Genomic DNA, 27,598 nt, shown 5'->3' on the forward strand with positions numbered 1-27,598 from the left:
TTGAGATTTTACTGGATCCGGTGAATCATTATTAATTTTCACCATCTGCGCATACACCAGCAGAAATGTCTCTTTGCTGTATGTGGAGAACGTTATTACATCCTGATGAACGATTATGAAAACAAACATTCTGTCTTTAGGCTGCAATGAATCAAACATAATAAAAAAGTTATTTGAGAAAACAAAGTTGAATTCAAGTTGTCCCTAGACAAAAAAAGTGAAAATATATTATGAACTCTGTAAATGTGACCTTAGTATCATTACTCTGAGATATGGAATCATTAAGATTACATAAGTGTAAATGAGACAGAAGATGAATGTGCAAAAGCTCGTGCACCAGAGAGGAACAATGTTAATAAATGATGCGAAGCGAAAAGACCAAACTGTGCCTTTCACACAACATTTGCCGTACGAGATGCTTACACAGACCTACCTGATATAACACTAAGACCCCGAGCCTGTTTTCTATTCATGACCCCTCTCTGCCGTTCCCTATAAAAACCATCCCATTGGAGTTTTCACATATGTTAATGGATGTTGCCATAAATGGCAAAAGGTAAGACCCTGGTGTGTATTCTGTTGTGTGTGATATTGGTTTCACCTTTAAAACCAGGTGCTCGGCGCATTTGTGTGTTTTTTTCTCTTCCTGTTGCCAGACGGAGGAGCGCGGACTAAAAGGCCAGAAAGAGAGCAAATGCTATCCTGAGCTTTGACCTTTAGCGAAAGAAAAAAAATCCAAATCCAAGCCTAAGGCTAGCGATCTACGGACAACGCACAACTCTTTACTAATTATTAAAAAATTCTAAGCAGTGCGCATCGCTATTGTCTCTGCAGTATGTGCATCAGCACGCGTAGGTTACAAATCTGACAACTTGACCTTTAGCTGGAGATTACTTTAGTGAACTCATTAGCATGACTCCGCTCCATTGCACACGGTGGTCTGTTTTAACCAGAGAAACGTGTACAAGAGAAATAGTCTAGATACTGTGAGAAACCACTGAGATATAGAAAAGGTCAGGTCATGTTATCAACCACATATAATCTATGTTGCTTAAATTTACAATGTATTATGTGTAGAGCTGTCAAACGATTAATCGCATCCAGAATAAAAGTTTGTGTTTACATAGTATATGTATGCATACTGTGAATATTTTGTATTTATAAACACATACATATACATATTTAGAATAAATTTTATTTTTTTGAATGCGTGAATCAGTGCATGTTTTAAAAAAACTAAATTAATATGCAAAGTACACAGACACATATTATTTAAACAGAAACTATTATTCGGGATGCTATTTAATTCATATTAAATTAGGTTCATTTTGTGGTTTTCCAAAAAAAACGAAATGATTTTCCAAAACAAAACCAATTGTAAATGAAACCGCTAATGAAATATCTCATTAGCAGGGCAATTCCAACGTTATGGACTGGACATCTTGCGTTATGGACGTGATATAAAGATGCTCAGAGAATGCATTTGTTACAAATATATTAAACCATCTGTTTATATTTTACTAAACCCTTGTTGACAGAGACTAAACATCAAAACATCTCAGTTTTTGAACAAATTTTCTTTTTTTAAAAGGGAAATAAACATGCGTTATGTGACCAAAAAAGGACGTGGTTTTTGGGAGACGACAACTTTGTAGGATTTCTGTGAAATAAAATGTGTACAATCCTGAAGCAACAATAGCCAATGAATGGAGAAGGGATGCCTCTTTATAGAACATTAAATAGTTACTTTATTTTTGTTTTCATGTGTCCATTTATGAGGAATATGTAGCGTCATGGATGTGACAATCGTGAAAATGGCACTTACCTGAATATGAAAAATCATGCACGATAAATAAAACAAATGCTTTACAAATTTGAAGAGAGATCTCACATGGGTATTTGAACCACCAAATGTTAATATCTGTGCTGTTACCATACTTAAAACCGTTGGTAAAAAACGGGATTTTTTCATGGTAAATGTCCTTGACATTTTCACAGAATTGCTCAGCAGTTTGAATCAAAACCAGTATAATTTAAATGCAGTTTATAATTTTAAGTTTTCGTTTAAACATTAAAGCACACTTACTTTATAAGGCAGAAATAGGGAGTTGACACTGGAAATCAAACTCAAAGTGTCTTCCGCATCAGGCTGGCCACAGATAACAATCTTTGGGGGGAAAAAAAGAGAGAGAGTTGCACAAAGCAGCACAACTAAACAAAAAAAAAAGAGTTGAGAACAACACATGAGAAGTGAATGAAAGAGATAAAGAAAGGGTCAGCGCTGCTTGCACAGCGTTATAATGAGGTGGGCAGGTGTGATGTGGAGCAGGCTGCCCTTAGTGGGACCCCTAGCTTGTTATTGCTCCAAACACTGATGGATTCCCTTCAGCCGGTGAGCTCTGATGGCCGTGACACATGTTCACAGCTTTTACAACTGTCCTGGAACAGGGGAAAACTTCGAAAAAAGTGCCCTAACAGTAAAAAGTTTCATCCAGCCGCAGTACCAATCAGTCTAAGGTGTGCGTTTGTCGACATGTGACGGATCCGAGAGTTAATGGTCCTGACAGAGCAGACGGATGACTGGCTGTTGATTCTGCGGATATATTTTTAGAAAACAAAACGCAGGAACTAGAAGAGAACGATTGGAGGCAAATTCACAATGTGCATTTTAAATATAAAACAAATTGCATTTAAGATATATTTGATCTGTTTGGGTCTTCCTTGGAAATCCAACTCATGGTCTTGCCAATGTTAGTGCCCTGCTTTTCCAGCTATAGGAAACATGTTTTTTATACATTTGAGGCAATATAATTACAAAATTTGTCTAGGTGAAGGCTGCAAGGCACTAATTCCAAATTACATAAAAGCATGTGGCCAGGAGTGAGAAAAACTCTTCACCAGGGCAAACAAACTCAATCTTCTTTGTGTCATTATGTTAATCGGGCTAACATTAGCCCGCAGGCTGATTTATCACAAGTGACGGTTTCTACTTAAGAAAAGTTCACTCTCAGGTTTCCAAAACATTTAATAGTAAGACTGGATTATACCTTTAAAGGTATAGTTCACCCAAAAATCTTTTTTTAACATTTTGTCGTTCAAAATATATATGACTTGTTCTTCTGCTAAACAGAAAATATATTTTAAGTAGTTTTGTGTCCATGGAAGTCAGTGGAGGCCAATGTTGTTGGTTACCAATGTTCTAAAAAATAATTTCTATGTTCTGCCAAAGAAAGAAAGTCAAGTTTTGAATGACATGAAGGTGAGTAAATAATGTTACAATGATGTTTTTGGGTGAACTATCCCTATAACTAGCAGGACGGTTATGTTGGGCCAGCAAGACCAGCACAAATATTTTCACTACTAGCCATCAATATCAGATTATGTGAAATAACCAGAGAGAATATACAACCGCTTCATGAATCAATACGGCTCTTGGCTAACTAGCTTCAGGTACTACAAAGTTCACTCATAACTTTACATTGCCCAACCGTGCTTGAGGAAATTCAGGATGACTCTGGAACACTGCGATCATTGTAGCATGTGTGCACAATTGAAAGCACCCTGTCAGCCTGTATTACTGTACAGAAGCAGTGCCATACAGGACCGTAATAACTGGCAGAGGTTAGTGCGGTCAACCGTGCAGATCACCTGGGGTGTAACGATCCACCCGCAGGGCATCTACCCCAGACACAACAGGACTGAGGCGAGACAAATCTTTGAGGATCTCAGTCACTTCATCAATCGTCATCTATAGAAAGAGCTACAGAAACTTTGAGAAACAACAGAGATTAAACTAACTATACTACCTCCAAGACACATGAGGGCGCTACCACAGGCCTGTAGCTCTAAGCACAGAATAACCCTTAATAGGGAGCCTCAGAGATGAAGTATTATTGTTTGCAAATCCCGGAAGCGGGTTAGCATTTTAGGACTTTGGGTTGCGTCGCTCCAAAGGCTTTTTGAATGTGTTTTTGGTAAATTGACCAAAATATGGTCTGTGGTGAACAAAATCTCTAAATATTTTCATGTTTTATTCTATGACATAAAACACACCAATTTTAACCGGCTTGTGACTTTTTAAAGCCTTACTGTGTCTTAAAAAATGGCGCTTGCTAACAAGTTGCTAAAAGCGACTACTTCCTTTGGCGGGGATGTTAGACGTCATCACGCATATAAGGCTCACAAATAATGCAACATGGGCACAAATCTCTTTAAAAGTAGATGCAGATTCATTCAGAGTAATTTGTTACCAGGAAATACATTTTTAACAAAGTTTGAAAGAGTTGTTGCTTGGTAGCTTGGTGGTGGTGACGTTGATATCGAGCGATCTTAAGTGTAGTCTGTTTGTAGTATCGTGGTTTTTTCACTTTTTACTTCTGCCGATTGTATTTCGGCTTCAAAAATATGATGTTGTGCTCATTTGAAAAGATTATCTTGATAGACAAAACGTGGTAACATCATAAACCTTTGTTAATCACGGAGCTTATCTTTTGCGATCTTCCAAAAGTCTATGGGAAAAATGCGAAGGCGTCCGGTCGAGGGAACAAGCGCGGCACTTACTTCCGGTTAACCATACAAAAATATGGTAATCTCTAATCCTCTCCAATTTATTTTAATATATATCACTTAATTTCTTTGGTCAGTATTTGTGTTATATGGGAATCGAACCCGCGACAATCTAATGCAAGTATGATGAATGTAAGCATGATGCAAGATGAACATGTTAGCAACAAAGAAACTTTGTTTCATATTCAGTAGCAGTGGATAGAATTAAGTTACCTGTTTAAGCGTGTAATGTTGGGCCATGAGACTTCGAACCATGTCTGGAAGGGCGATTGGCACCTTAAGCAGTCTATCTGAGAAGGCAGTCAATAGATGTTGAGAATGCTGTATCCAGTCCCGCCTGTCTGTGAGGTGGGAGAGCCGCAGCAAGTTCATAGCCGAGACTGAGTTTGCGCTGGGCTCAGCACCATCTTGATCTGATAAAAAAATTATAATATAAATGAATGCATTTTAATCCAAAGTAACGCACACAGCAACTGGGTAAACACTTTTATGAATATGCATGTCAATGTGATTCCTGTGAATCAAACTCATAACCTCTGCATTATTAGTGCAACGCTTTACCAGTTGAGCTACGGGAACAAAACCTGCATGTTCTCCATGTAAACAGTCAAGCTCTGGAAAAACGGCATCATTACACTGATGATCCACAAAAACGATTCAACCGGGACCCTTTTATCAAGTCGCACAGGGCTAAAAGTGTCTGGTATCACAAGTGAAGTGGCTCCAGAGCTGTGAGCTGATTTACTTTATCTGCACTTTGTTGGTGTATGTGTGTGTGGAGGGGCTGATAGGAGTGGGTTCTCGTGCCACAACAACGTAATGAGTTGACTGCATTTACTGAAAGACACCGAAGCGACGACTGATGAATAACAGCAATGCTATCCCATTTAGATTTGGTGGCATTTTGTGTACTTTTGATTTGGCTGGTTTATGACAGACTCCATTTCCCATCATTCTTCATGGCATCAACACAAAGCATCAATTACACACTAGGGGTGTCACAATATACCGGAATTGTAATTACCGTGATATAAAACATTTATTATTAATACCCTGTTAGTTCTACACATATGATAATATCGTAAATAATTTAGCATCCGATTAAAGCTTTGCCTTAAAGGAACAGTTCACCCAAAACATTTAATTCAGTCTTCATTTACTTAACCTCAATTTGATCCAAATCTGATATAGTTGGAAAACTTAAAATGGTAGTCAGAAGTGCCACAGAATTGTTTGCTTTTCTATATTCTTCAAATTGTCTTCCGTTGTGTTTAACATGACAAAGACATTTATTAACAATATTTCCTACTATGGTAGTCAATGGTGGCCAAGGTTGTTTGGTTACAAGCATTCTTCCAAATATCTTTCTCTTCCAACTATCATTCTCTTTCTTCCAACACAAGGGTGAGTAAATAATGCAAGAATTTGTATTTTTGGTTGAACTGTCCCTTTAAGAGCCGCATGCTTACAAACTTAAGATTTGTTGACCAAAAGTAAAATAAGCAAAAGTAGAGATTTTAGCTTAATTTGTTAATTTAAGAAAAAAATAATACTGTGATAATGTTTCGTAACCGTGAATTATTTTGCCCATGATAACTGCCAATGTAATGTTAAGTCTTGACTCTTTGTTGCATTAGCGTTAAAATACTTGATGTCTTTATCAGGATGTAAAAAAAATCCTAATTCTCCAGCTTCTCCATTTCACTACGAACAAAATCAGACATCACATCAAAATGACAATTTTTTAACTTGTGGAGGCACTTTCCAGGGGACCCTAATGGCAAAATACAAATTATTTTACTATATTAAAATAACATAACAAAAAAAGCCCAAATACCTCAACTTAAAAGCCTCATTTATTGTCGCTACACTGTCTGTGGTTTCTATAAAACATAAAAATTCAAATGGTTTGGAGTTTGTCTAGTTTGGGCAAGGCGTAAAACACAGAGTGGCAGATGCTTCGGGAGGCAATCCGTCTTCCGCTGACAGAGAGCGGTGAGGGGACTCTGCTCTGACACGTGACGGCACCACACAGCTCCTCGTGGAGCCAACTCTGTATGGCTGGCTCACTATATAATGGCCCAGTCACTCAGAAAAGATGAAAAATCGGATTTGTGTCCATTTTCATTTATCAGCAGCAACAACAAAAACATAACAGTTAGCTTTCTGTGCCCTCATCCATGTCTCATTGGTGTCAGTACTATTTTTACGGTAACATCAGTCAAAAGCCCACAGTGGTGTAACTGTGCACTCACATCAGTCCGGTTTCAATGGAGAAAATATGGAATTTCATTTAAAAGGCTCTGGTGTTCTAACTTCTCAAAAGTGTCACATTTTCTTTAACATAGAAGAAAAATCACTCTCTCGTACAACAACCGTAGCACCGTCACAAAGATGCTGATGAACGATCTGTGGCGTGAAAGAAAATAGGTGTGGAGTTTCTTAAAGGAAATATCAATTGCTTTAACAATGTAGGCTTTGATGTACCGGATCTGTCTTGGTTCGGTCAAGTTTTATTCAGAAATATGAAGGGGTGGAGAAGGCGATATCACAATTTCACAGTAACAAGACGACAGCCGGAAAAGAAATGGAGAGGGAAAAAAGGGGAGATAAGATGAAGGATGTTACCACACAATGGGAGACAGTAATGAGGTTATGTGGGGACGAAACGGGCGGTTTTAGCGGGGCATGTCAGGCTGAAACAGTTATCCGAACCAGCCAAGGTTCCATAAGAGCGAAGCGACTGTTCGATGGAGCGACAGCAGAGCTCTGAAGTAACGTTACAATGAATGCAAACTGACAGCTAGAGAACCTCATCAGCGCTTTCGTGCGACTCATAATCACCCACACACTTCCAAGAGCGCCGGCCCTGACTGCTGCGTAGTCGTCCAAATCGCTCTAATCTATCACTGCTGGTGGCCTCTTCTAAAAAAATTACAAAATAAAAACGCAAACAAATGTGCCTCTGCTCCTGATGCACATCTATCCTGACGTACAGCTGTAATTTTGATCAAGTTAAATTAAAGTTACATTAGATTAGAAACTGAACATTTAATCTACTTAACATTCAGAAACCGATAAGCAGTTTTTATCAGCCGAACTTGCAGCAGCAGATATGAGGATAAAGATATAAAATTAAATGTTGCATATGGACACTTAAACAGGTCAAAAAGAATGATGTTCTCTCACACTGCTCAAGCTTAAAAGAAATTGAATTAATATTGCTATTTAAAAGATTTTTGGTGTGGTTATTTCAGTTCTTAATGGTAAATGAGCAAGAACAGACATGGACACCATTCTGGGTTTATAGTTTATTACAATATAATATCTAGAAACTCACACCTGTGACCTCATTACATTATTATTTCTGGTCGAGTACGCCATTGTTATTGCATCTGTATTTCTTTGTGATAACTTAAAAATAGTTAATATGTTTCTTGAGAACAGCATTGCTCGGATGAAGAATATTTTTAATAATCAAACTTTTGATTAAATCATTCATTTTTTTGTTGTGTGTTACAATGACATTGACCGCTACATTAATAACCCAGATTCTCGATATCATAAATAATTCAGCACCCATTTGAAGTTTCGCCCATCGCATACTTTTCTGTATTCTGGCATATATCCGAGGCTTCTAAAATTAGAGAATGTAGGGCAGGATTTGATTTCCCATATTGAGAACTGATTGGATCGTTTGGAAGAAGGGCTTTGCTAACAAAATGGAGGGAGATTTGAATGCTAGTTTGCAGTCAGTTTTCTAGGATTTGTTTCCCCACCACCATCCTCCTATGGAGAAAGCTCTGCCCTCGTGCCATTCCTTGTGACCGGAAGTGATGAGAAGTCGTTTCGAGGAGGGGAGGAGGTCAACGTATTTTATTCAAGATTATAAGGGCACATGAATGAAAAAAGAATGAAGTGTACAGATAAGTCACTCATAATAAACACTACAGTATTCCATTAAAAATATGATTTTTTCATTTTGATTTCATGCCGTAAATTCAGCGACAAAATAGACCAATGTGATAATGTCAATCAACATTGAAACATATAAAGCAGCTCATTTCAATGCCTTACCCTGTTTAAGAGCCAGCAGCAGTGTTGGATCTAAAGGGTCGCTGCAGAAGTATCCACTGCCCTGGGAATCCCAGAAGAGTTGATCTTGTCTCTGCTGGAGTTCCTCTGCCCACTCCAGCCAGCGGACCTTCTGCGTGGCCTCGAATAGATCCAGCAACCCACACACCACAAAGGCATAATCATCCAGAAAGCCTGCGATGGGGGAAGCCCTGGACAAAACATTACAGAGAATGTTAGTGTTGAAGGTCAACTTCCCCGTTTCTGTTGTAATGAAAAAGAAATGAATTGCATGTATTAATAATGAGTTGACTTTTACATTTTCATTATGCATTTGGCAGATGCTTTTCCAAAGCCTCTTAGAGCAATAGGAATCCAAGGTACACATTTTATCAGTAGCCTGTGTGTGTTCTCAAAGAATAGAACCTATGACCTGTGCGCATCTAATAAAACAGTCTACCAGTTTAGCCACAGGACTTATGCGATAATAGAATATTCAAAACAACAATCCAAAAATAATTTACTACATAGATATGTGGCATGATGTTAATTTACAAAAGAAATGTATTTCGTCCCTCAGTTTGTTAATAAGAAAATCTGATGTCAGCCAATTAAAGAGCAGCCTCAGGTTAATTGCTTGACAAAGTTTACAGACATACATAGACACACGTTTGGCCGCTTTCCCGCACATAGCTTTCATTTGCATTCTGGCAGAAATGCACTGCAAAAAAGTAAAATAGCATCTTGAAGAAATAATTTTAAGTGACAGTTCACCCAAAAATGAAGATTCTATCATAATTTACACACCCTCGTGTCATCTCAAACCTGTATGACTTACTTTCTACCGCAGAACACAAAAGAAGATATTTTGAAGAAAGTTGTTAACCGAACAGCGATGGCACCCATTCACTTGCATTGTTCTTATGCGCATACAATAGAAGTGATTGGGTGCTGTCGCTGTTCGGTTAACAACTTTCTTCGAAATATCATCTTTTGTGTCTTGCACGAGTAAGAAAGTTCAGAAAGTACAGGTTTGAAATGACAAGAGGGTGAGTAAATGATGACAGATTTTTTTGACCAAAGATTATATGACCAAAGATTATACTTAAACCAAGATAATATTACAAACCCCATTGGCAGATATTTTTAGTTGATTTAACAACTTGATAAAAAGCCAGAACTTCACATTTATTTTTTCTACCCTATTGGCATATATGTTATTTGTTTTAAACCAGTGGGGGTCGTGGCACGCAAGGGGACCACCAGCCGACTGGTAAGGCGGCCTCAAGATGACTAATATTTTACAATGAGAGAAAGAATTTGCATTGAAATAGATTTTTAAAAATTCTAAAAGATATTTCTAATTATTTAGCCGTTTTTATTATGAATAAATGTTTGACCAGTTAATGTCAAGCTCTAAAATATTTTATCGGTAGAAATTTTAAGTTTTTGTTAGTGGAATACTGTTGAATTCATAAGGGGGGCTTGGAGTCAAAAAGGTTGCAATCCCCTGTTTTAAGCATAAATTAATTAACATTTTGTATTCCAGAAAACAACACTTAATATCTTGAGAAAGACTACTGAATTATTGTTCAGTGTGCACGGAATACAGAGTTATTTCCACAGTTGCGAATATTGACAGCGTTACAACCAGCCACATTCTGGCTTCTCACTGCTGTAAAAAAACATTGATGCTAAACCAGTTTGGAGCATCTGTTTTTGACCAAATTTATGCAGACTTTTATTCAAGCCGATTACGTAACTGTGTAACTTCTTGAGGTTCCTGTACATCGAAATGACTAATAAAAAAGAATATGAAGGCAGCACAGTCTGTGTTTATTAAATGTGAAGTTTGCTCTCACTGTAGCTGAGCACAAACACATTTACAGGTCCCGAGGGAGGAATGCGCATCACTCACTGGATAAAGTTACTTTATGAACTGCATCCTATTTCAGTCTATTACAATAGTTTACCTTAGTGCGGTACTCCTATCTTTATATCAAGGAGGCTTTGCTTTGACTTGCTGCCAAAATGCAATACTGCAATCCATGACAGAAAATCGTTAAGAAATGACAGAGTAATTTAGTCTGTCACACCTCATCCATACAGAAGAATGTGAGATTTCAGCGAAAACAGTGACATCACCGACCAAAACCAAGATGCTAAGAAATGTCTACTGCTTGACGTGCACACAAAGGCATTTAGCAGGGTCTTTGTGTTGAGAAATCACATTACCCAGTAAGATTGCTCAAGTCTTTGATGTTTAAAATATATTTCATTCATCATAGCACATCAGAGTCTCTTCACCACTTGTTCTCAGCCTCTTGAGAAGAGGTGCCACTGCAGCCAGCCGAGTGTGAAGGAACAGATAGTGACAGGTCTGAAGATAGCATGCCGTCGGCTTTATGACAGACAAGACGGGTCGAATGGCTGGGAATTTAACCTCTGCGGTTCTTAGCTCTCTCCTAGTTCAGACAACCGGCATTCCAAAGGATGGTACATTTCAGTAAGGTGTCTGTTAGGAGAGCGCCAGGAACATCTGACCCTTCCATGTCATTGCCTCGAGCTGTCCGATCTGGTGCGCTATTCAAATGTCATGTACAATAAGTGATGGTAGATCTTGGATGAAAACAGCTGAGACTAGAAACTAAAAGCTCATGCTTATCTACGTTGGACCTACAAAGGTCTTAGTACCTGAATAAGGCTTTCTAGTTGCGTTCCAATTCATTTTAATAGCGGTTGCTTGCTTCGGAATTGGGCGATTTGAAATCTGCCATCTTTTCTCATGGGCACTCAGACCCACAGTCTGGTTTCTAGCCAGTCACCTAAACTGGAAATGCCGCTTGAGTAATTACAGGAAATTGCATTGCCGTATGATGCTGATTGGCACCCAAGCGGAGACATAAAAAGAAGCAGACAGAATCAGAAAACTTGTTTTCTGCACTTGTTTGCTATTTAATTTACATGGCTACTTTATGAATGGCCGTCAATGAAGAAGGATATGAGATCTATGAACACAAGCTAACTGGGTCATGCTAACCAGCCAAACCTAGACCCGTTGTGTGAACCAAAGAGAGGCTTTAGGATTAACCATAAAATGTGACTCCTCTGTTTCAGTTGTTTAACTCTCATGAATTTCATACAAAGACGACAAATCAGTCTATCTGTCAATTTCTAATGAACTCTAATTTTCTCAGGTCTCCAGCTGATACCGTCTCTTCAAAATACAACAAAGCCACATCATAACTTGCACACAAAGCTGTCAAGAGACCAAAGAGCAAACCTCTATCTATCTTGGCAGCATGCAGGCTTCTCATTCAAAGATACACTGACACATCAAAGCAATGCAGTATGATTTTTATAAAGCCAGAACAAGATTTTGACCCTTTTTACATTTCATAGGTTAACAGCACAACCACTGGTTGGTTCATGAATAATTCACCCTGAACTGTATTCACACCTGGCCTATACTATGACATATTTCTTCTATTACAATAAAAAAACTATTGAAAACTGCAAAACTCAGATAATTATTTTCACTTCTAAAGGATTCTTCAAAGGAACAGTTCAAAATAACATTATTATTATTACTCACTAATAGAAATTGCATACGCCGGGAAGGATCTACTGCGATTGGGATGAATGTTAATTTATAGATTTCCTCACCCATTATAGATCCCATCAGGAATACCTTATGTGCCAACATAATGGTTCTGTCATGAAACTGACAGGAAAGACCAACCAGGAAACCAGGAAAACAAGAACCAACAGCAGATAAAAAACACTTCCCACGAGGGGGCAAAACTAGACTAAACCACAAATAAACTCACTTTTTCGGGGGAACAAGACAGGAACTAGGCCGACAAGGATTCGGGGTGAGAGTCAAAATGAACCAGTTCAGGACTGAAGACAATAGGGCCATAAAAAGGGGAAACTAACACTGGGCAGGTGAGGGGAAACAAAACGCTAAAGGGAGGATTTCGGGGAAACAAGGGGCGGAGCCAAGACACACAACAGGAGAGCACATAGCGTAAAGTGACAACAAAGGCCATGAGCTTCCACACAAAACAACAAGCTCAAAAGACCTGGAAGCAATTTAGAATGTTATTGCATGACATTTGATGTGTATAATGATGTGGCATTATATTAATAATATGGGATTACAGTAAGCAAGTAGAACATTAGAATTTTGAAAGTCAAATGTAAGCACAAAATAATTATTGCCATTTTTCCATCGTTGTACAAATAGTCAGATTTCCTTCTACTAAAGCCCACATGACATTTGGGACATTTAAAGTAATGACTTTGAAATAAATTGGAACTTAAAATGCAACAAAAAAAACCTTCTAGATTCAACGGTTTGAGAATCATAAAGGATTCTTACACTTGCTCTACTTCCATTTTATTTCCACGGTAGCAGGAATGGAGAATCTTCTGGTCCTCGTAGTCCCACAGGTGTTTTCGGAGAAAACAAGCAGCTTGTTCAGCTCGTTCCAGCAAAGCTTTATCTCCCAGCGCGGCTCCAACACGTGCAAACCCAGATAACATCAGTCCTGAACAACCAAAGAAATGAGAAAGGACCCAAAGAGCGGTTAATAAGGAAAACTTTTTAATATTATAAATAAGATTTTTAAAATATTTTAAAAAGCAGGATCGGTAAAGGACCGGACGAGACAGGAATCCAACTCAGGTCACCACGAGCATTCTAGCGCTATATTTCGGCGCACTAACCCCCAGGCTACTGTTGTGGTGCTGACACATTGTTACCTTTCCACCGACATAATGAACTGCAGAGTAAGTTTTGCGTCAATTAAAAAAAGATATCGAAAGGTGAAAAAAGGTTCCAGTCAAGACATAAAAGCTTTGAAAAAAGACTGTAAGACTCTAAGATCTAAAGCACAATGTGTTCAGAAGGCCGGGAACCACTAACAATAGTCTTGTCAGAGCTCCGTGAGCCTGTACCTCAGACACGTCTCGCCGCCATGCAAGTGGGCCTATCAACTTTGATTAATGCGAAGGGTTACTCTGCAGGTAGCAATATCCAGTCGGTATGAATTAAGAATATAATGGAGCGTTGCTCTGGAAGGAACAGTTTCATTAAACAATGTCCCAGGCTTTCTTTAATTAAGATATCAGCTCATTAGTCACCGTTCCATGAGTGCGCTTGTCAGCTGGAGCGCCAAAGGGGCCTTGGAACCCTATGAAGGCTTTGATATCCTTTCATTATAGATTGTGAGGGCAAAGACCACAACCCGGAGGTCTCCTCTAAAGCCTTTTAAGAAGCCCGGCACCACATGTAAGCGTCCCATGAAAGGACTCTAATATAATAATGTTCCTATTAAGAACGTAAAAGCATTTACAAAGCTTGTCGAACGCTGCTAAATGTTATCAATAAAAACGAAAGGTCCATAGAAAGGAATGGGGTACATGGAGTCTGGGGGGCTGCGTGCATTGCAAATTTTCTTTATGCCTCTGTCTTTTATTGATTAATTGATGGCTGTTTCCATTAGGAAGCAAGGCAATTAAATCTAATTACGGTGTTTACACGCTTCGGCACTTTATTTTTAAAGTGGATTTAAACCATTATATTACCATCTGACGGAAATCTTTCCTCTAATCGGCACACAAAGAATCTTACCGTTCCAGGAAGCAAGCATTTTGGTGTCTAGGTGAGGAGGAGGACGGGCCCTTCGCACCTCAGCCAGACTGGCCCTGGCATTTGCTAAAAGATCGGATAGTCTGTCCACGCCGATGCAAAAATGAGCAGCGGTGAGCTCCACCGAGTAACGCACTATCAGCACATTTTTCCCCTGCAGCTCTCCATGGGGGTCCTACAAAGAACTCAATGAGAATCAAAAAGTGAGAACAAATTGGGAAACTGTGAATATTAATAATGAGATCCCGAAGACCTATATGAAATTCTGTCAAAATAAAAATCATTTTAGATTTTGCGGGTATACAATGGATGCCAATGGGGGCCTATGTTGTTTGGTTACCAACGCTCATTAAAATATTGTATTTTATGTTTTGCAGAAGACAAAATGTCTTCTTTAGTTTAGAATGGTCAATACATCATAAAATCTGCTTTACATATTATTAATTCCATTTATGCATTTAAATAATATATGTTCCCTGAAACTAAAACCCATGACCTTTGCTCTTCTAATGCAATGCTTTACCAATTGGAACATAAAAAAAAACAATTTGTGAAAACATTAAAAAAATTAAAACATCAAATTCCCAAACCTGAGCAGGATCCACGTTTCCTTGATCTTTCACACCATAATGATGCATGAAGATATCTGCCAGTGTCGCACCTCCTGTGGCGCTCTCCACGATATCAGGAAGCAGCTCTCTGATCTCTCCTGCTGTCCACACACAAAACGCTCCCTCTCTTTTCTCAGCGGACTCAGCCGTGGGAAAGGAATCTGCATCCTCAGCGCTATAGAAGCCACCTGACTACAGAGGGCAGCACAAAGCTCAAAATCAAATGTGTTTTATTTCGTTTTTGCCACTTGTAGACGGTTTGCAAAGGTTTGTTGCGGTTTCTTGCGTGGATCATTACTTTTTGGCCGGCACAAGTTTTTTGGGGAAGTTGTTTTCAACAACAACTGGTTGAAAACAGTGCTGAGAGAAAACAATGGCTGGTACAGTTTTCACACTGGTATACTAAGACAGCGGATATTGACATGGAACTCTGTACAGAATAATGACAACTACTGTAACTGTTACATACATGTACAATGCGGATAAATTAACGTTAAATTAGTGATGCACCGATATATCAGCCATAGATTATATATCAGGGCCGATATATCCTGTCAATCAATAAAGACAGGAAATTGCAATGAATTTGTGCTCTGTATATAGAAAATGTTAAGAACATCACTAGTTTAATGTTCAATAATAATCATTATATGAATTAATGACATAAAGAAAGAATCTGTTCTGGTTTTGGCAAATACCACTCTGAATAATCATCTATCTGTATCGGTGGATAAATTCAGTATCGGTGCATCTCTAGTTAATATTCTTAATTATGCCATAGATCTTCACAAATGGGAACTGTTTTTAATTGTGTATTGTTTATTTAGACAAACCATAAATCATCATAAGATGGCCGCTGCATGTACTGATGCATGGAGGGTGTAGCCAAAGGTGGATCTAACAGACGGATGCCTCACCTTGTCGCTGAGGTCTCTGGAGACGTAGAGCAACACGTCACGAGCCACATCTGCAAAAAGGCGTTCCCCAGACACCTGCAGAAATGAACAGCCACAATAAACACTGCACCAATGCAAGAGATTCACAATTACAAATCTAGAACATCATCTTAACTTTTTTTCATCAACACAGACTGTGACAATTTGCTAAATTGTCTGCTAAATAAATTAGAAAATAGAAACAAAGAAAAAGTAGAAAAAGAATTAACGTATTAGTAACTTATTAAAGTAATAGTTCACACAAAAATAACATTTGTTTTTCTTCAGCAGAACACAAAAGAAGATATTTTGAAGAATGTCGTTAACTGTTGTCTATGCAGTAGAAGTGAATGGGGGCCAGTGCTGTTCAGATACCAGGGTTAGCAGGGCAAATAAACTCATACAAGTTTGACAAGACACATGGCTTGTTCTAATGGGATTGTGGCGCTGTGGAGGGTCTCATCCAGTGAGGACAAATTTTTGAATTATAATGGGTTCTATTGTCTTTTGTCGCGCCATGCCGCGTCCGTTGTAGACACGGTGTAAATGATGAGAAAATTTACATTTTTGGTTGAACTATCACTTTAAAACCAAACAGTTTAGTAACTCTTAATATTGTGAAAACACTCAATCTCACCTGGTAAGCAGTGATATAAGCCACAGCAAGCTGTCCCTGATCATACAACATCTTCTCAAAGTGAGGAACATGCCAGGAGGAATCTGTGGAGTATCTATGAAAACCCTAACAGGGAGACAGAGGGAGTGATGACAAGCTATTTAGCATATCTGAAAGAACAAACAGCTTCAGACTGTGTGCCCGCATTTTACTTGTGCCACATGGTCATGAATGCCCCCTAATGCCATCATTCTAAGAGTATGAAGGGCCATCTGCAAGGCTTCTGCTCCCTCAGAGGTGGTACGATTTACTGCCCAGAATGACATCAGGAACATCAGGTTCACTGTTGCAAAGAAAAACACAAGGTCATTCTGTATTCTTCATGTAGATTAGTATTTGACAGGTAATTCGGTCAGGTGGTACATTAACAGGATGCATTATGGGCTTCTTTTTACCAAACTTGAAATGCCAATCTATAAAAAAACTAATCTTTATTTAAACTATTTCATGTTTGTTTACCTGGTGAGGGGAACTTGGGTGCTTCCCTAAAGCCACCGTATTCTTCCTCATAGGAGTGAGCCAGCTGCTGGAAACATCTGTTGACAACATCTGGACAGGATGGAGGAGTTTCTCCAGGGCTGGCAGAGATTGCTGTCCCCTTCCTAAGGGCTTCTAGTACTCTCTCTGCACTGGACTCAAGGGTTTCTCTGTTATTCTGCCACTAAAACACAAAGAAAGAAAGAAAAAATTGTCGTTATAATACCTATGGTTTCTATAACATTGTTAAAACTGGCACTTTTCTCCTTTTTGCATGTGAAAGATCCTCAAGATGGCAGATACTATATATTTATTAAATAAAGGAATAATCTTAAAACGAAGTTAAAGAATAAAACTAGATTTTAGGCATACTTGTTCTATAATCCGTAAAAGCACAGTTTTTAGTCCAGGTCTTCTTGCCATGTCTCTGGGTGGGAAGTATGTGCCGCCAAAGAATGGCCGGAGAGCTGGTGTAAGCCACACGCTCATTGGCCAACCACCGCCGCCACTGGTTGCCTGGGCAACAAGCAGGTAAATATTTATTTTATGCAAAAGTTTTTTTAATAAATTACAAAAATAATTGCCACTGGTTCAAACCTGCACAAACGTCATGTAAACTTTGTCAACATCGGGCCTCTCCTCTCTGTCCACCTTTATGCACACAAAGTTCTTGCTGAGGATTTTTCCGATCTCCTCATTTTCAAACGACTCCCTCTCCATCACGTGACACCAGTGACAGGTGGAATAACCCACTAGAAACAGTAACATAAAATATGCAAAAGAACTCTAAATAAAACATAAATGAGTCATCCATGATCTTTTCAAGTATACCATGATTATGTTACCTGATAGAAAAATGGGTTTGTCTTCATTCTTTGCTTTGTCAAAGGCCTCTTGTCCCCACGAATACCTGTTGAAGAACAAAACACCACACTAAATTAAGGGCAACATGCTTAATTCTTGTGAAATGTTACAAATCGGTCGACTCAACAGTTAGAAGCACGTTCACGGGTTGTGTTTGTAGTAAGCCTGAAGATCCCATAGCCCCTCACCAATCCACAGGGTTGTGTGCATGCTGCAGTAGATAGGATGACTTCTCCTTACTCAGGCGATTTGTGTGTTTTGGAGGCTTCGATCTGGATGGTCTATCACCCCCTGATGCCATGCTGAAGCCAACGGCTCCAGAAGACCTACAGAAATGTGGGTGGATGACCAGAGAACATACTTGCATGTATTCACTTGCCCGGGACAACCCCAAAAAGGCCCTGTGTGAATGATGTCACATAAATGGGTCTCCTTAAAAAGATCAATTTGATGCAACATTACATCTTCCCTACATCTTTTCAAAGCAACATAGTACTTCAAATGTCCACATTGTGGACTAAATGTACTTTTAAATGAACATGGTTTTCATTGTTTGCCGCATGCTGCCAAACAAGCATGCACTTTCAAGGTCTGTGGGTTTGTAACCTAGATCATAGTCTCGTTATGACATTCAAATACACATATGATGTGCCAAAAATGCATTCTAAGCTGACAGCTCACTAGATTTTAAGACACAACCAAAGTCTATATGCTAGCTGCATTGCTAACAACAACTTGAGTTTTATAATCGGCTGTGCAAGCAAGCGAGTGGGTTGCACGATCAGACTTGAATTCAGCCCAGCGTCAGAGGTCATGACCTACCTGAAACTGTCCCAGACTGACTTGTGGACTAACTGGAGGGCTTTCGCTCGTGAAGAACTCGTATAAAACGTATAAGGCTTGTTTCTGAGAAGAGGAGATCCGGCGAAGAGCCCGGGCTGTGCGATGTGTCTTGCGGTGCTTGATAATTGAGACCGTGCGAAGCCCAATCTCAGCATCATAGACCGCACCGACACGAGAGCAGTGCCGATTCACGCAGGGAAATGACCGTGGAACGACCGAACATTCACACATCAGACACTAGATGTCGCCGTAATCCCACGTGATAAACAAACACGGTGGAGACTTTTAAAGTCATTATCACGTTAAAAGTCCTGTATTACTACATAGTTAAACAAAATATGTATTTAATAACGTGTTATGTATTATTATGATATTTTAAAGCTGAACATAAATATATTGTCTTACAGGCAGAGTTTTAAAAGCATTTCAAAAGTCATTGTTACTGCTCAAAGTCTCAAACGCTTCTAAACAATCTCACGTGACCGTTCGAAGAAGCGTCGTAACCCGGAAGTAGACGTTATCAAACCAGAAGTGTCACGTTCTTCCGGTGAGCTAACCATCAACATCGCTGAAGATGGCAGAGATCGGAGAAGACGAGCTCAAAAAGCTCGAATATTTGTCTTTGGTGTCTAAAGTTTGTACCGAGCTTGACAACCATTTGGGAATCAGCGATAAGGATCTCGGTGAGTTGCTGTATTTGAGTATAATTGTGGAGATCACCGTGAACTGCTGCGTAACTAGCCAGTTAGCTTCTGTCTTTAGACTCGGCATGTGAGCAAACTGTAGTTTAGTGTTGTAAAACACTCTTTAAAAAATCCCAGAAATGTTTTTATTAAACTCAGAATGTGTCATTTTAAATATATTATAAGATGTTTGTAATCTGATCGTAACGAATAAGTTGTTTGGCTTGTTTTGTTGACAAATGTAAAGTTAACGGAATATAGTTAACGTTGCGCCGTAATTTCAGGCGCTGTTTTTAAGTATTTGGGGAACACACTTGTAAAATGGATCAAAGTCGTGCTGTACATTTACCGTTAACGTAACGTGTTGATACAAATGTTGTGAGACGTATGATATAAAATCGCTATCAGTCTCCCACTTGGCAAATGCGGGAAGGTTGACTTGCCTTCCTTTTTTCCGTATTACTTATTCTTTGCCATCTGTACTAATTGTTTACTGTATACTGTATTCCAGCGGAATTTGTAATCAGTCTTGCTGAGAAAAACCCAACGTTCGATGGCTTTAAATCAGTTTTGGCTAAAAACGGGGCAGATTTTACGGTAAGGATTTTGCAACTTTGTTTCATTGTCAAGCTTTTGTTTCGCTGGCTGATTTTGAGTGATGTAGTTTGCAGTTTTACTCAATCTGTAATCTGTCTCTCTGTCAGGATTCACTCATCAGCAATTTGCTCCGTCTCATTCAAACCATGCGGCCTCCTGCGGAAGCACCTTCCACTAAAGGTGAGAACAATCAAGATCTGCCTGTATAGCAGTTTTAACATCCTAAGACCAAGCATGGAGAATATTTTATCTATCCTCATGGTCATTATGTGTGTTTTCCAATCTTCTGGTGGGATCTTCATTGTACAGGCTCTCATCCAGTGGTCGAGCCAAAGAATGAAAAGGACAAGCTGAAGGAATTGTTTCCAGCTCTGTGCAGACCTGATAATCTCCCTACCAGGGTAGAGAAAAGTCCCTTTGGTTGGTTTATTTTAAAAGTGTGGCTTCACCAGTTTTTCAACATTTTTATCCTAAACTTTCTATTAACTAGACTTTGCTGGATGATGATGATGTGAAGATTGCTGCTGATGCCATGAAAGAACTGGAGATGTTTATGCCCAGTGTTAGTGGAACAGACTCGAAAAGCAGCAAACACAGGTGAGCAACCTTTCCTGTTACAAACAAACTGTATTCTACGGTGACCTGAGTCTGAAGTTTGCAACACCAGTTATATTGTGCTTTTACTGCTGAGTTTTCAGCGCTGTACCTCCGGAAAGTGTCTGATATCATCCAACTTCTGTTTAGATCTGAAAGCAGCAAGAAGAGGAGAAGCAGAAGCCGCAGCAGAGATAGAGACAGACGCAGACGGCATCGCTCTCGTTCCAGGTCTCGTTCTAACGACAGGGACCGGCGAAAGCACAGGTCCCGCTGGAACTCTCGCAGCAAGTCACGTAGTCCTGCACGTGGAGACAGAGACAAGGGCTCAGACCGCCGGAAGGAAAAACAAGTTGATCGGCCCCCACCAGAGGAGCCCTCCGTGGGTGATATCTATAATGGCAAAGTCACCAGTATTATGCAGTTTGGCTGTTTTGTGCAGTTGGAAGGTCTAAGGTATGTCTATCTACCTGTGATCTACTCTAATGCGCATGATTTTTGTATATCAATGCATTTTTTTTAGGTTCATCCTCGTTACAATCTTTGTTTAGATTTGAAGTTTCGTCTCTTTCCATTTAGGAAGCGCTGGGAAGGCTTGGTTCACATTTCTGAACTCAGGAGAGAGGGACGGGTAGCAAATGTGGCAGATGTGGTTAGCAAAGGTCAGAGGGTCAAAATAAAGGTCTTGTCCTTTACAGGATCCAAAACCAGCCTCAGTATGAAGGTGAGTAATCTTAAAAGGGACAGTTCACCCAAAAAATTCTGTAATTTACTCACCCTAATGTTGTTACCAATCTGTCAATTGCTTTGTTCTGATGAACACAGAGAACGATATTTTGAGGAATGTAGTTTTTACCCAAACCGTTCTTGGCCACCATTGACTACCATAGTAGGAAAGATTACAATTGTGGGCAAACGTGCCCCAGAACTGTTTGCTTTCCTACATTCTTCAAAACATCATATTGTGTGTTCAATAGAACAAAGAGACTTATGAAGCAACTTTTCCATCTATGGTAGTTGGGGCCAAGAACTGTTTGCTTACAAGCATTCTTCCAAAGATCTTTCTCTGTGTTCATCAGAACAAATAATTTATACAAATTTGGAACAACTTAAAGGTGAGAAAATGAAGACAGAATAAAAATTCTTTGGTGAACTGTACCTTTGAATCAAACCAGACCAATTCCAAGTTATAAAATATAGACTAGTGTGAAAGGTGATCCAGCATTTTATATTGACTGGGCATCATGCACTTTGTTTTTGAAGATTGATTTTTTGGATTACTTGGCATTTAGGATGTTGACCAGGACACTGGTGAAGATCTAAACCCCAACAGGAGAAGAAATATGGGTGCAGATGAAGAGTCGGCCATGAGGAACCCAGACAGACCTACTAACCTCAACCTGGGCCATGCTCCAGAGGTAGAGGATGACACACTGGAACGCAAAAGGCTCACCAAGATCTCTGATCCAGAAAAGTGGGAAGTCAAACAAGTACGTAAATATCTGTTTGTTAAATCATGTTTTGCACACGGTACATGTTCTTGTTTTAACGTGCAGCTTGATGTGTCTGTTCTTAGATGATTGCAGCCAATGTGTTGTCTAAGGAAGAATTCCCAGACTTTGATGACGAAACGGGCATTCTCCCTAAAGTAGATGATGAAGAGGGTATGATGTCATTTTCATTTTTGCACAACATGTTATCTTTAAATGAACATTTGTTTGGTGAAAGATAACATGCTTTTGGGATAGATTTCTAGCCTTAACTTTGGTACTTGTATGAGTCGAATGCAGTTTGCATTCTTTCCTGATCCCTTTAACAAGCTTTTCCCCCAAAAATGGCAGCTACGCAAATAAATAAAACACTGCCTTCTTCGAAAACATGTCAGTTTACTTGAAACGCTTCTAGCTGCCTGAACACCCCGCCTCAAATTTACCATCTTTGTCATGGTTTGTCTGTCAGATGAGGACTTGGAGATTGAGCTGGTGGAAGAGGAGCCTCCATTCCTGAGGGGACACACCAAACAAAGCATGGACATGAGTCCTGTCAAGATAGTCAAGGTATGTCAGAACACCTGCATTCTCACTCAACAGCTGCCTGAATAATGTTCCACTGCTTAAAGCGAAGCCGAGACTTGGATATTTCATAAATCTTGCTGCATATTTGTACGGTTTCTCTGGCAGAACCCAGATGGATCTCTCTCTCAAGCAGCCATGATGCAGAGTGCCCTGGCCAAAGAACGTCGGGAAGTGAAACAAGCTCAGCGGGAAGCTGAGATGGACTCGATCCCAATGGGCCTGAACAAACATTGGGTGGACCCGCTGCCTGATGGTACAACATTTAGTGTTTTTTTCATATGAAATATGACAAAATGTGATGTTCCATGTCAAGTCAATACGTAGGTATTTACATCTTTCTACATGCAATATGATTTCAAATGGCTTCGAATAGAATGTGGCAGGAGTGTTCTTTAAAGCAATTAATTTCCTCCATCCATGACAGAAAGAACAAGATATGTAATGTAAAAGACACTGATCAGTCCAGATATCCTTCCTGCCTGTTGTTCCTACTGTTAGTGAGTTCACAGATGGCCATCTGATTTCCTGCACTCTATTATCAAGGCAGATGGGGCCTGGCCTGCTTTTAACAAGCCTATCTCTGGTTCTCGTGTGCCCTCCGGCCTCGCACGAGCTCCAGCCTGCGCGTGGCTGCTATCACATTTTTGCATCTCTAATAAATGCTGTTTCCTGCTTTCGCACGCTCATTCCCACAGCTGATGGCAGGCAGATAGCCGCCAACATGAGAGGCATAGGTATGATGCCCAACGACATCCCAGAATGGAAGAAACACGCCTTCGGTGGCAACAAGGCGTCCTATGGCAAAAAGACTCAGCTTTCAATCCTGGAGCAAAGAGAGAGTCTTCCCATCTACAAACTGAAGGAGCAGCTCATTCAGGTGTGGACTTGAACTGGTATAATGTTTTTTTTTTTAGAAATGTTTAGTTTGCTAAGAGTGTCAATTGTGTTTTCACAGGCTGTCCACGACAACCAAATCCTGATTGTGATCGGGGAGACGGGCTCAGGGAAGACCACACAGATCACTCAATACTTGGCTGAGGCGGGATACACCACACGGGGGAAAATCGGTTGCACACAACCAAGAAGAGTGGCAGCCATGTCTGTGGCTAAAAGAGTGTCGGAGGAGTACGGTTGCTGTTTGGGTCAAGAGGTCAAATCCATTAATTTCTCTCTACCTTCACAAAATAGATAAGTATGTAACTTCTAAACATCAATTATCCTTTGTGCAGGTGGGCTACACCATCCGTTTTGAGGACTGCACAAGTCCAGAGACAGTCATCAAGTACATGACGGACGGTATGCTGTTAAGAGAGTGTCTGATCGACCCCGATCTGGGTCAGTATGCCATCATTATGTTGGACGAGGCTCACGAGAGAACAATCCACACTGACGTGCTCTTTGGGCTTCTCAAGAAGGTACTGTCTGATATGTTAAAGGTCTTCGTTTTTACACCATGAATGGTTTGGTCCGTATTCTGGAAGTCCATTGAATCATTGGACAGTGCTTTTAAAATACAAGTGACAACTTGTTTGTTTTATTCAGACCGTACAGAAGCGAACAGACATGAAGCTCATCGTGACGTCTGCCACTCTGGACGCTGTGAAATTCTCACAGTACTTCTACGAAGCACCTATTTTCACCATTCCTGGTCGTACATACCCGGTAGAAGTGTTGTACACTAAAGAACCCGAGACGGACTATCTGGATGCCAGCCTGATCACAGTCATGCAGATCCACCTCACTGAGCCTCCAGGTAAACTTTGCTCGGTGAACGTTTACAACATACAGCAGATGCTTGTGTGCATTGCAAAAAAATTATTTTGTTCTGCAGGTGACATCCTGGTGTTCCTGACGGGTCAGGAAGAGATCGACACGGCTTGTGAGATCCTCTACGAGCGAATGAAATCTCTCGGCCCTGATGTCCCAGAGCTCATCATCCTGCCTGTGTACTCCGCCCTGCCCAGCGAAATGCAGACCAGGATCTTTGATCCAGCACCACCTGGAAGTAGAAAGGTACGTTGTGATTTTTATTTTTTCTCTGACAGGTCAAACTGTGTATTTTGTTCATATACAGCTTAGCAACCATTTTTTGTGGTTTTTAGGTGGTCATTGCTACCAACATTGCTGAGACGTCTTTGACCATCGATGGGATCTATTATGTGGTGGATCCAGGTTTCGTCAAACAAAAGGTTTATAACTCCAAAACTGGCATTGACCAGCTGGTGGTTACGCCAATCTCACAGGTAAAATGTATTCCTGGTGGATCATACGACACGCTTCGTACAACACCTGAACCTTCTTTGTGCAATTCACAGGCTCAGGCTAAACAGCGAGCGGGTAGAGCCGGTAGAACAGGCCCCGGTAAATGTTATAGGCTATACACAGAACGTGCCTACAGAGATGAGATGCTCACCACCAACGTACCTGAAATTCAGCGAACTAACTTGGCCAGCACTGTGCTGTCTCTCAAGGTACATCATTGTTAACTGAATATATACTGTATATATGTGCACGTGTGCAAGTTTACATACACTTATTTATCTTAAATGTTGTGTTCTGTCCAATCAGGCAATGGGCATCAATGATCTGTTGTCATTTGATTTCATGGACGCTCCACCCATGGAGACACTCATCACAGCCATGGAGCAGCTGTACACCCTGGGAGCTCTGGATGATGAAGGTCTGCTCACACGCCTCGGCCGTAGAGTAAGTATGTTTCTTGTCAGTAGTTAGTGTGCTCTAACTAGGGTGCAGAGACATTCATTTGAATATATATTTTGAAAGCTTAACGTTCTTAAAACATTTTTTTTCAGATGGCTGAGTTTCCTTTGGAGCCCATGCTTTGTAAGATGTTGATCATGTCTGTCCATCTCGGCTGCAGTGAAGAGATGCTGACCATTGTGTCAATGCTTTCAGTACAGAATGTCTTCTATAGACCAAAGGTATTTCTAGACACCACACACCCACTGTCACCATATCCATGGGACAAATCCTGGATAAAATCATGAAAATGTATTTGTTGAAAAATCCAAACATCACTTTCTCACCCGGTGTCATTTCAAACCTGTTTACTTCATAACGCAGATATTTTGAGGAATGTTTGTAACTGGACAGCACCGGCACCCATTGACCTCTATTGTATAGATACAATGCAAGTGAATGGGTCCCGTTGCTGTTTGGATAACAACATTTTTTTAAATATTTTATTTTGTGTTCTGTAGAAGAGTGAAAGTCATCGTAGTCAGGTTTGATATGATAAGAGGCCGTGTAAATAATGACACAATTTTCAGATCCTACAGATGTTTATTTTAACATGTCTTTCCTCTTCATATTAGGATAAACAAGCTCTGGCAGATCAGAAGAAAGCAAAGTTTCACCAACCTGAGGGAGACCACTTGACTTTGTTGGCTGTCTACAACTCTTGGAAGAACAATAAGTTTTCCAGCCCCTGGTGCTACGAAAACTTCATCCAGGCGAGATCTCTACGACGTGGTCAGGATATCCGCAAACAGATGCTGGGCATCATGGACAGGTGAGGGGTTGCGAAAAATAGTCTACCTAACGTATACAGCAGCAGAGCATACCTTATGAAATACATGGCAATACAAATCTATTTCATTCTTCTCTTGTTCTAGACACAAGCTAGATGTGGTTTCTTGTGGCAAGGCAACGGTACGTGTACAGAAAGCAATCTGCAGTGGTTTTTTCAGAAATGCTGCCAAAAAAGATCCACAGGAAGGTTACAGGACCCTTATTGACCAGCAGGTGGTGTATATTCACCCTTCCAGTGCACTGTTTAATCGTCAACCAGAATGGTAAGTTAATTTAAAAAAAGTGTGATTGTGTAACCGTAATTGATTTCTTATACTCATGCTGGGTTTGATGTCCACAGGGTGGTATACCATGAGCTTGTGTTGACCACCAAAGAGTACATGAGAGAGGTGACCACTATCGACCCGAGGTGGCTGGTCGAATTCTCTCCAGCTTTCTTCAAAGTGTCTGATCCAACACGCCTCAGCAAGCAGAAGAAACAACAGAGGTTGGAACCCCTTTACAACCGCTACGAGGAACCAAACGCCTGGAGAATCTCCAGAGCCTTCAGGCGGCGCTAGAACATTCTCAAAGGTCCTCATAGACTGCACGTTTCTGATACAAAATTTGTGTGCTGGAGGCAGAGTGGACCATAACTTGGACAGATGCTAAAACCCTGGTTTAAAAGATGAGATCCCTTTCACCTATACATGTTTGAACTAAAAAGATGGAATTGACTTCTTGTGCTCTGTTCACTTTTTTCTTAACAAATGCTGTTCATTTTAGATTATTTTTTACAGGGCTTTAAGGTTAAAATGACTTGATCATACAAGGAAGATTCCTATTCAGATTATTTGGTATTGTTAATCCAGAATTGTCTGGATTGATAAATCCTAAATTAAATGGACCATCATTTAGTATATATAAATGAAGATGCATGCCGTTCTTGGACAACATGTTTTTTCTTTAATAACTTGTGAATGGCACATCCATCTGGTCAGTGAACGTTGACCAGAGAAATACAGTTGAGAAAGTGTCTCCAATTCAGTTGGTTACGAATGTCTGGTGATGTAACTGTGTGCAGGATGTCAGAGCCACTATCATACACAGATCTGATCTTCATTTTGGAATTTTCATCAATTTTTTCAGCACAGGATCAATATATCAGACCACAGAGGTTTTGTATAATAGCTCTTTTATGAGAGGAAGTGATGGGCTGGAAACACCCATGGGTTTTTGATATTGTTACAGTTTATGTTATGTCTAGTCTTGGAGATATTTTAATGTCAACTTCAATTAAACTTGCTTTTAAAAAGCGTACTAGGGTTTTCATTTTGTGTGCACAAACGCAAGTAGTCTATTAGCTACATTTTCAATAAATTAAACCAAAACATGACTCGCGTGACTTCACTAAAA

The 27,598-nt window shown here is 39.9% G+C and overlaps 2 protein-coding genes across 4 annotated transcripts in view; one reads left to right on the forward strand and one right to left on the reverse strand.

Annotated features, from left to right (window-relative positions):
* spata20 (spermatogenesis associated 20) overlaps positions 1 to 19,196 on the reverse strand; it is a 30,934-nt gene extending 11,738 nt beyond the window's left edge. The window contains exons 1-15 of one of the 3 annotated variants that reach the window (XM_079476737.1): positions 18,682 to 19,196; positions 18,048 to 18,185; positions 17,841 to 17,905; positions 17,593 to 17,747; positions 17,368 to 17,511; positions 16,978 to 17,179; positions 16,671 to 16,801; positions 16,480 to 16,584; positions 15,825 to 15,899; positions 14,887 to 15,099; positions 14,279 to 14,471; positions 13,025 to 13,193; positions 8,644 to 8,852; positions 4,780 to 4,979; positions 2,087 to 2,167 (exon numbers count right to left, since the gene is read on the reverse strand). In XM_079476737.1, coding sequence (XP_079332863.1) covers positions 2,087 to 2,167; positions 4,780 to 4,979; positions 8,644 to 8,852; positions 13,025 to 13,193; positions 14,279 to 14,471; positions 14,887 to 15,099; positions 15,825 to 15,899; positions 16,480 to 16,584; positions 16,671 to 16,801; positions 16,978 to 17,179; positions 17,368 to 17,511; positions 17,593 to 17,747; positions 17,841 to 17,905; positions 18,048 to 18,185; positions 18,682 to 18,860 — 2,259 coding nt within the window. In that variant the 5' untranslated portion in view covers positions 18,861 to 19,196. Of the gene's footprint in view, positions 1 to 2,086; positions 2,168 to 4,779; positions 4,980 to 7,864; positions 8,387 to 8,643; positions 8,853 to 13,024; positions 13,194 to 14,278; positions 14,472 to 14,886; positions 15,100 to 15,824; positions 15,900 to 16,479; positions 16,585 to 16,670; positions 16,802 to 16,977; positions 17,180 to 17,367; positions 17,512 to 17,592; positions 17,748 to 17,840; positions 17,906 to 17,986; positions 18,186 to 18,681 lie in introns of those variants that run through there. The other 2 variants (XM_079476739.1, XM_079476738.1) reach the window with 2 other exon arrangements.
* Positions 19,197 to 19,198: 2 nt separating this feature from the next.
* Positions 19,199 to 27,579, forward strand: dhx8 (DEAH (Asp-Glu-Ala-His) box polypeptide 8). The gene is made up of 23 exons (XM_079476740.1): positions 19,199 to 19,385; positions 19,897 to 19,982; positions 20,090 to 20,162; positions 20,292 to 20,383; positions 20,473 to 20,579; positions 20,727 to 21,032; positions 21,156 to 21,300; positions 21,869 to 22,066; positions 22,153 to 22,240; positions 22,536 to 22,633; positions 22,757 to 22,904; positions 23,347 to 23,528; positions 23,607 to 23,801; positions 23,881 to 24,066; positions 24,194 to 24,404; positions 24,483 to 24,664; positions 24,754 to 24,894; positions 24,967 to 25,122; positions 25,220 to 25,357; positions 25,465 to 25,593; positions 25,987 to 26,183; positions 26,287 to 26,466; positions 26,544 to 27,579. Exons 1-23 carry the CDS (start codon positions 19,277 to 19,279, stop codon positions 26,761 to 26,763), a joined length of 3,567 nt encoding a protein of 1,188 aa, XP_079332866.1. The 5' UTR covers positions 19,199 to 19,276; the 3' UTR covers positions 26,764 to 27,579.
* Positions 27,580 to 27,598: the final 19 nt, after the last annotated feature.

The sequence above is a fragment of the Barbatula barbatula genome (genome assembly GCF_947034865.1).
Source record: "Barbatula barbatula genome assembly, chromosome: 16".
NCBI lineage: Eukaryota > Metazoa > Chordata > Actinopteri > Cypriniformes > Nemacheilidae > Barbatula > Barbatula barbatula.

Excerpts from the sequence above, each read along its gene's own strand:
- dhx8 (XM_079476740.1), top strand. The coding sequence starts at position 19,277 with ATGGCAGAGATCGGAGAAGACGAGCTCAAAAAGCTCGAATATTTGTCT. Across the intron at positions 20,580-20,726 it reads TCGAAAAGCAGCAAACACAG|ATCTGAAAGCAGCAAGAAGA; the intron begins GTGAGCAACCTT and ends ACTTCTGTTTAG. Across the intron at positions 24,895-24,966 it reads TGGTTACGCCAATCTCACAG|GCTCAGGCTAAACAGCGAGC; the intron begins GTAAAATGTATT and ends TGCAATTCACAG.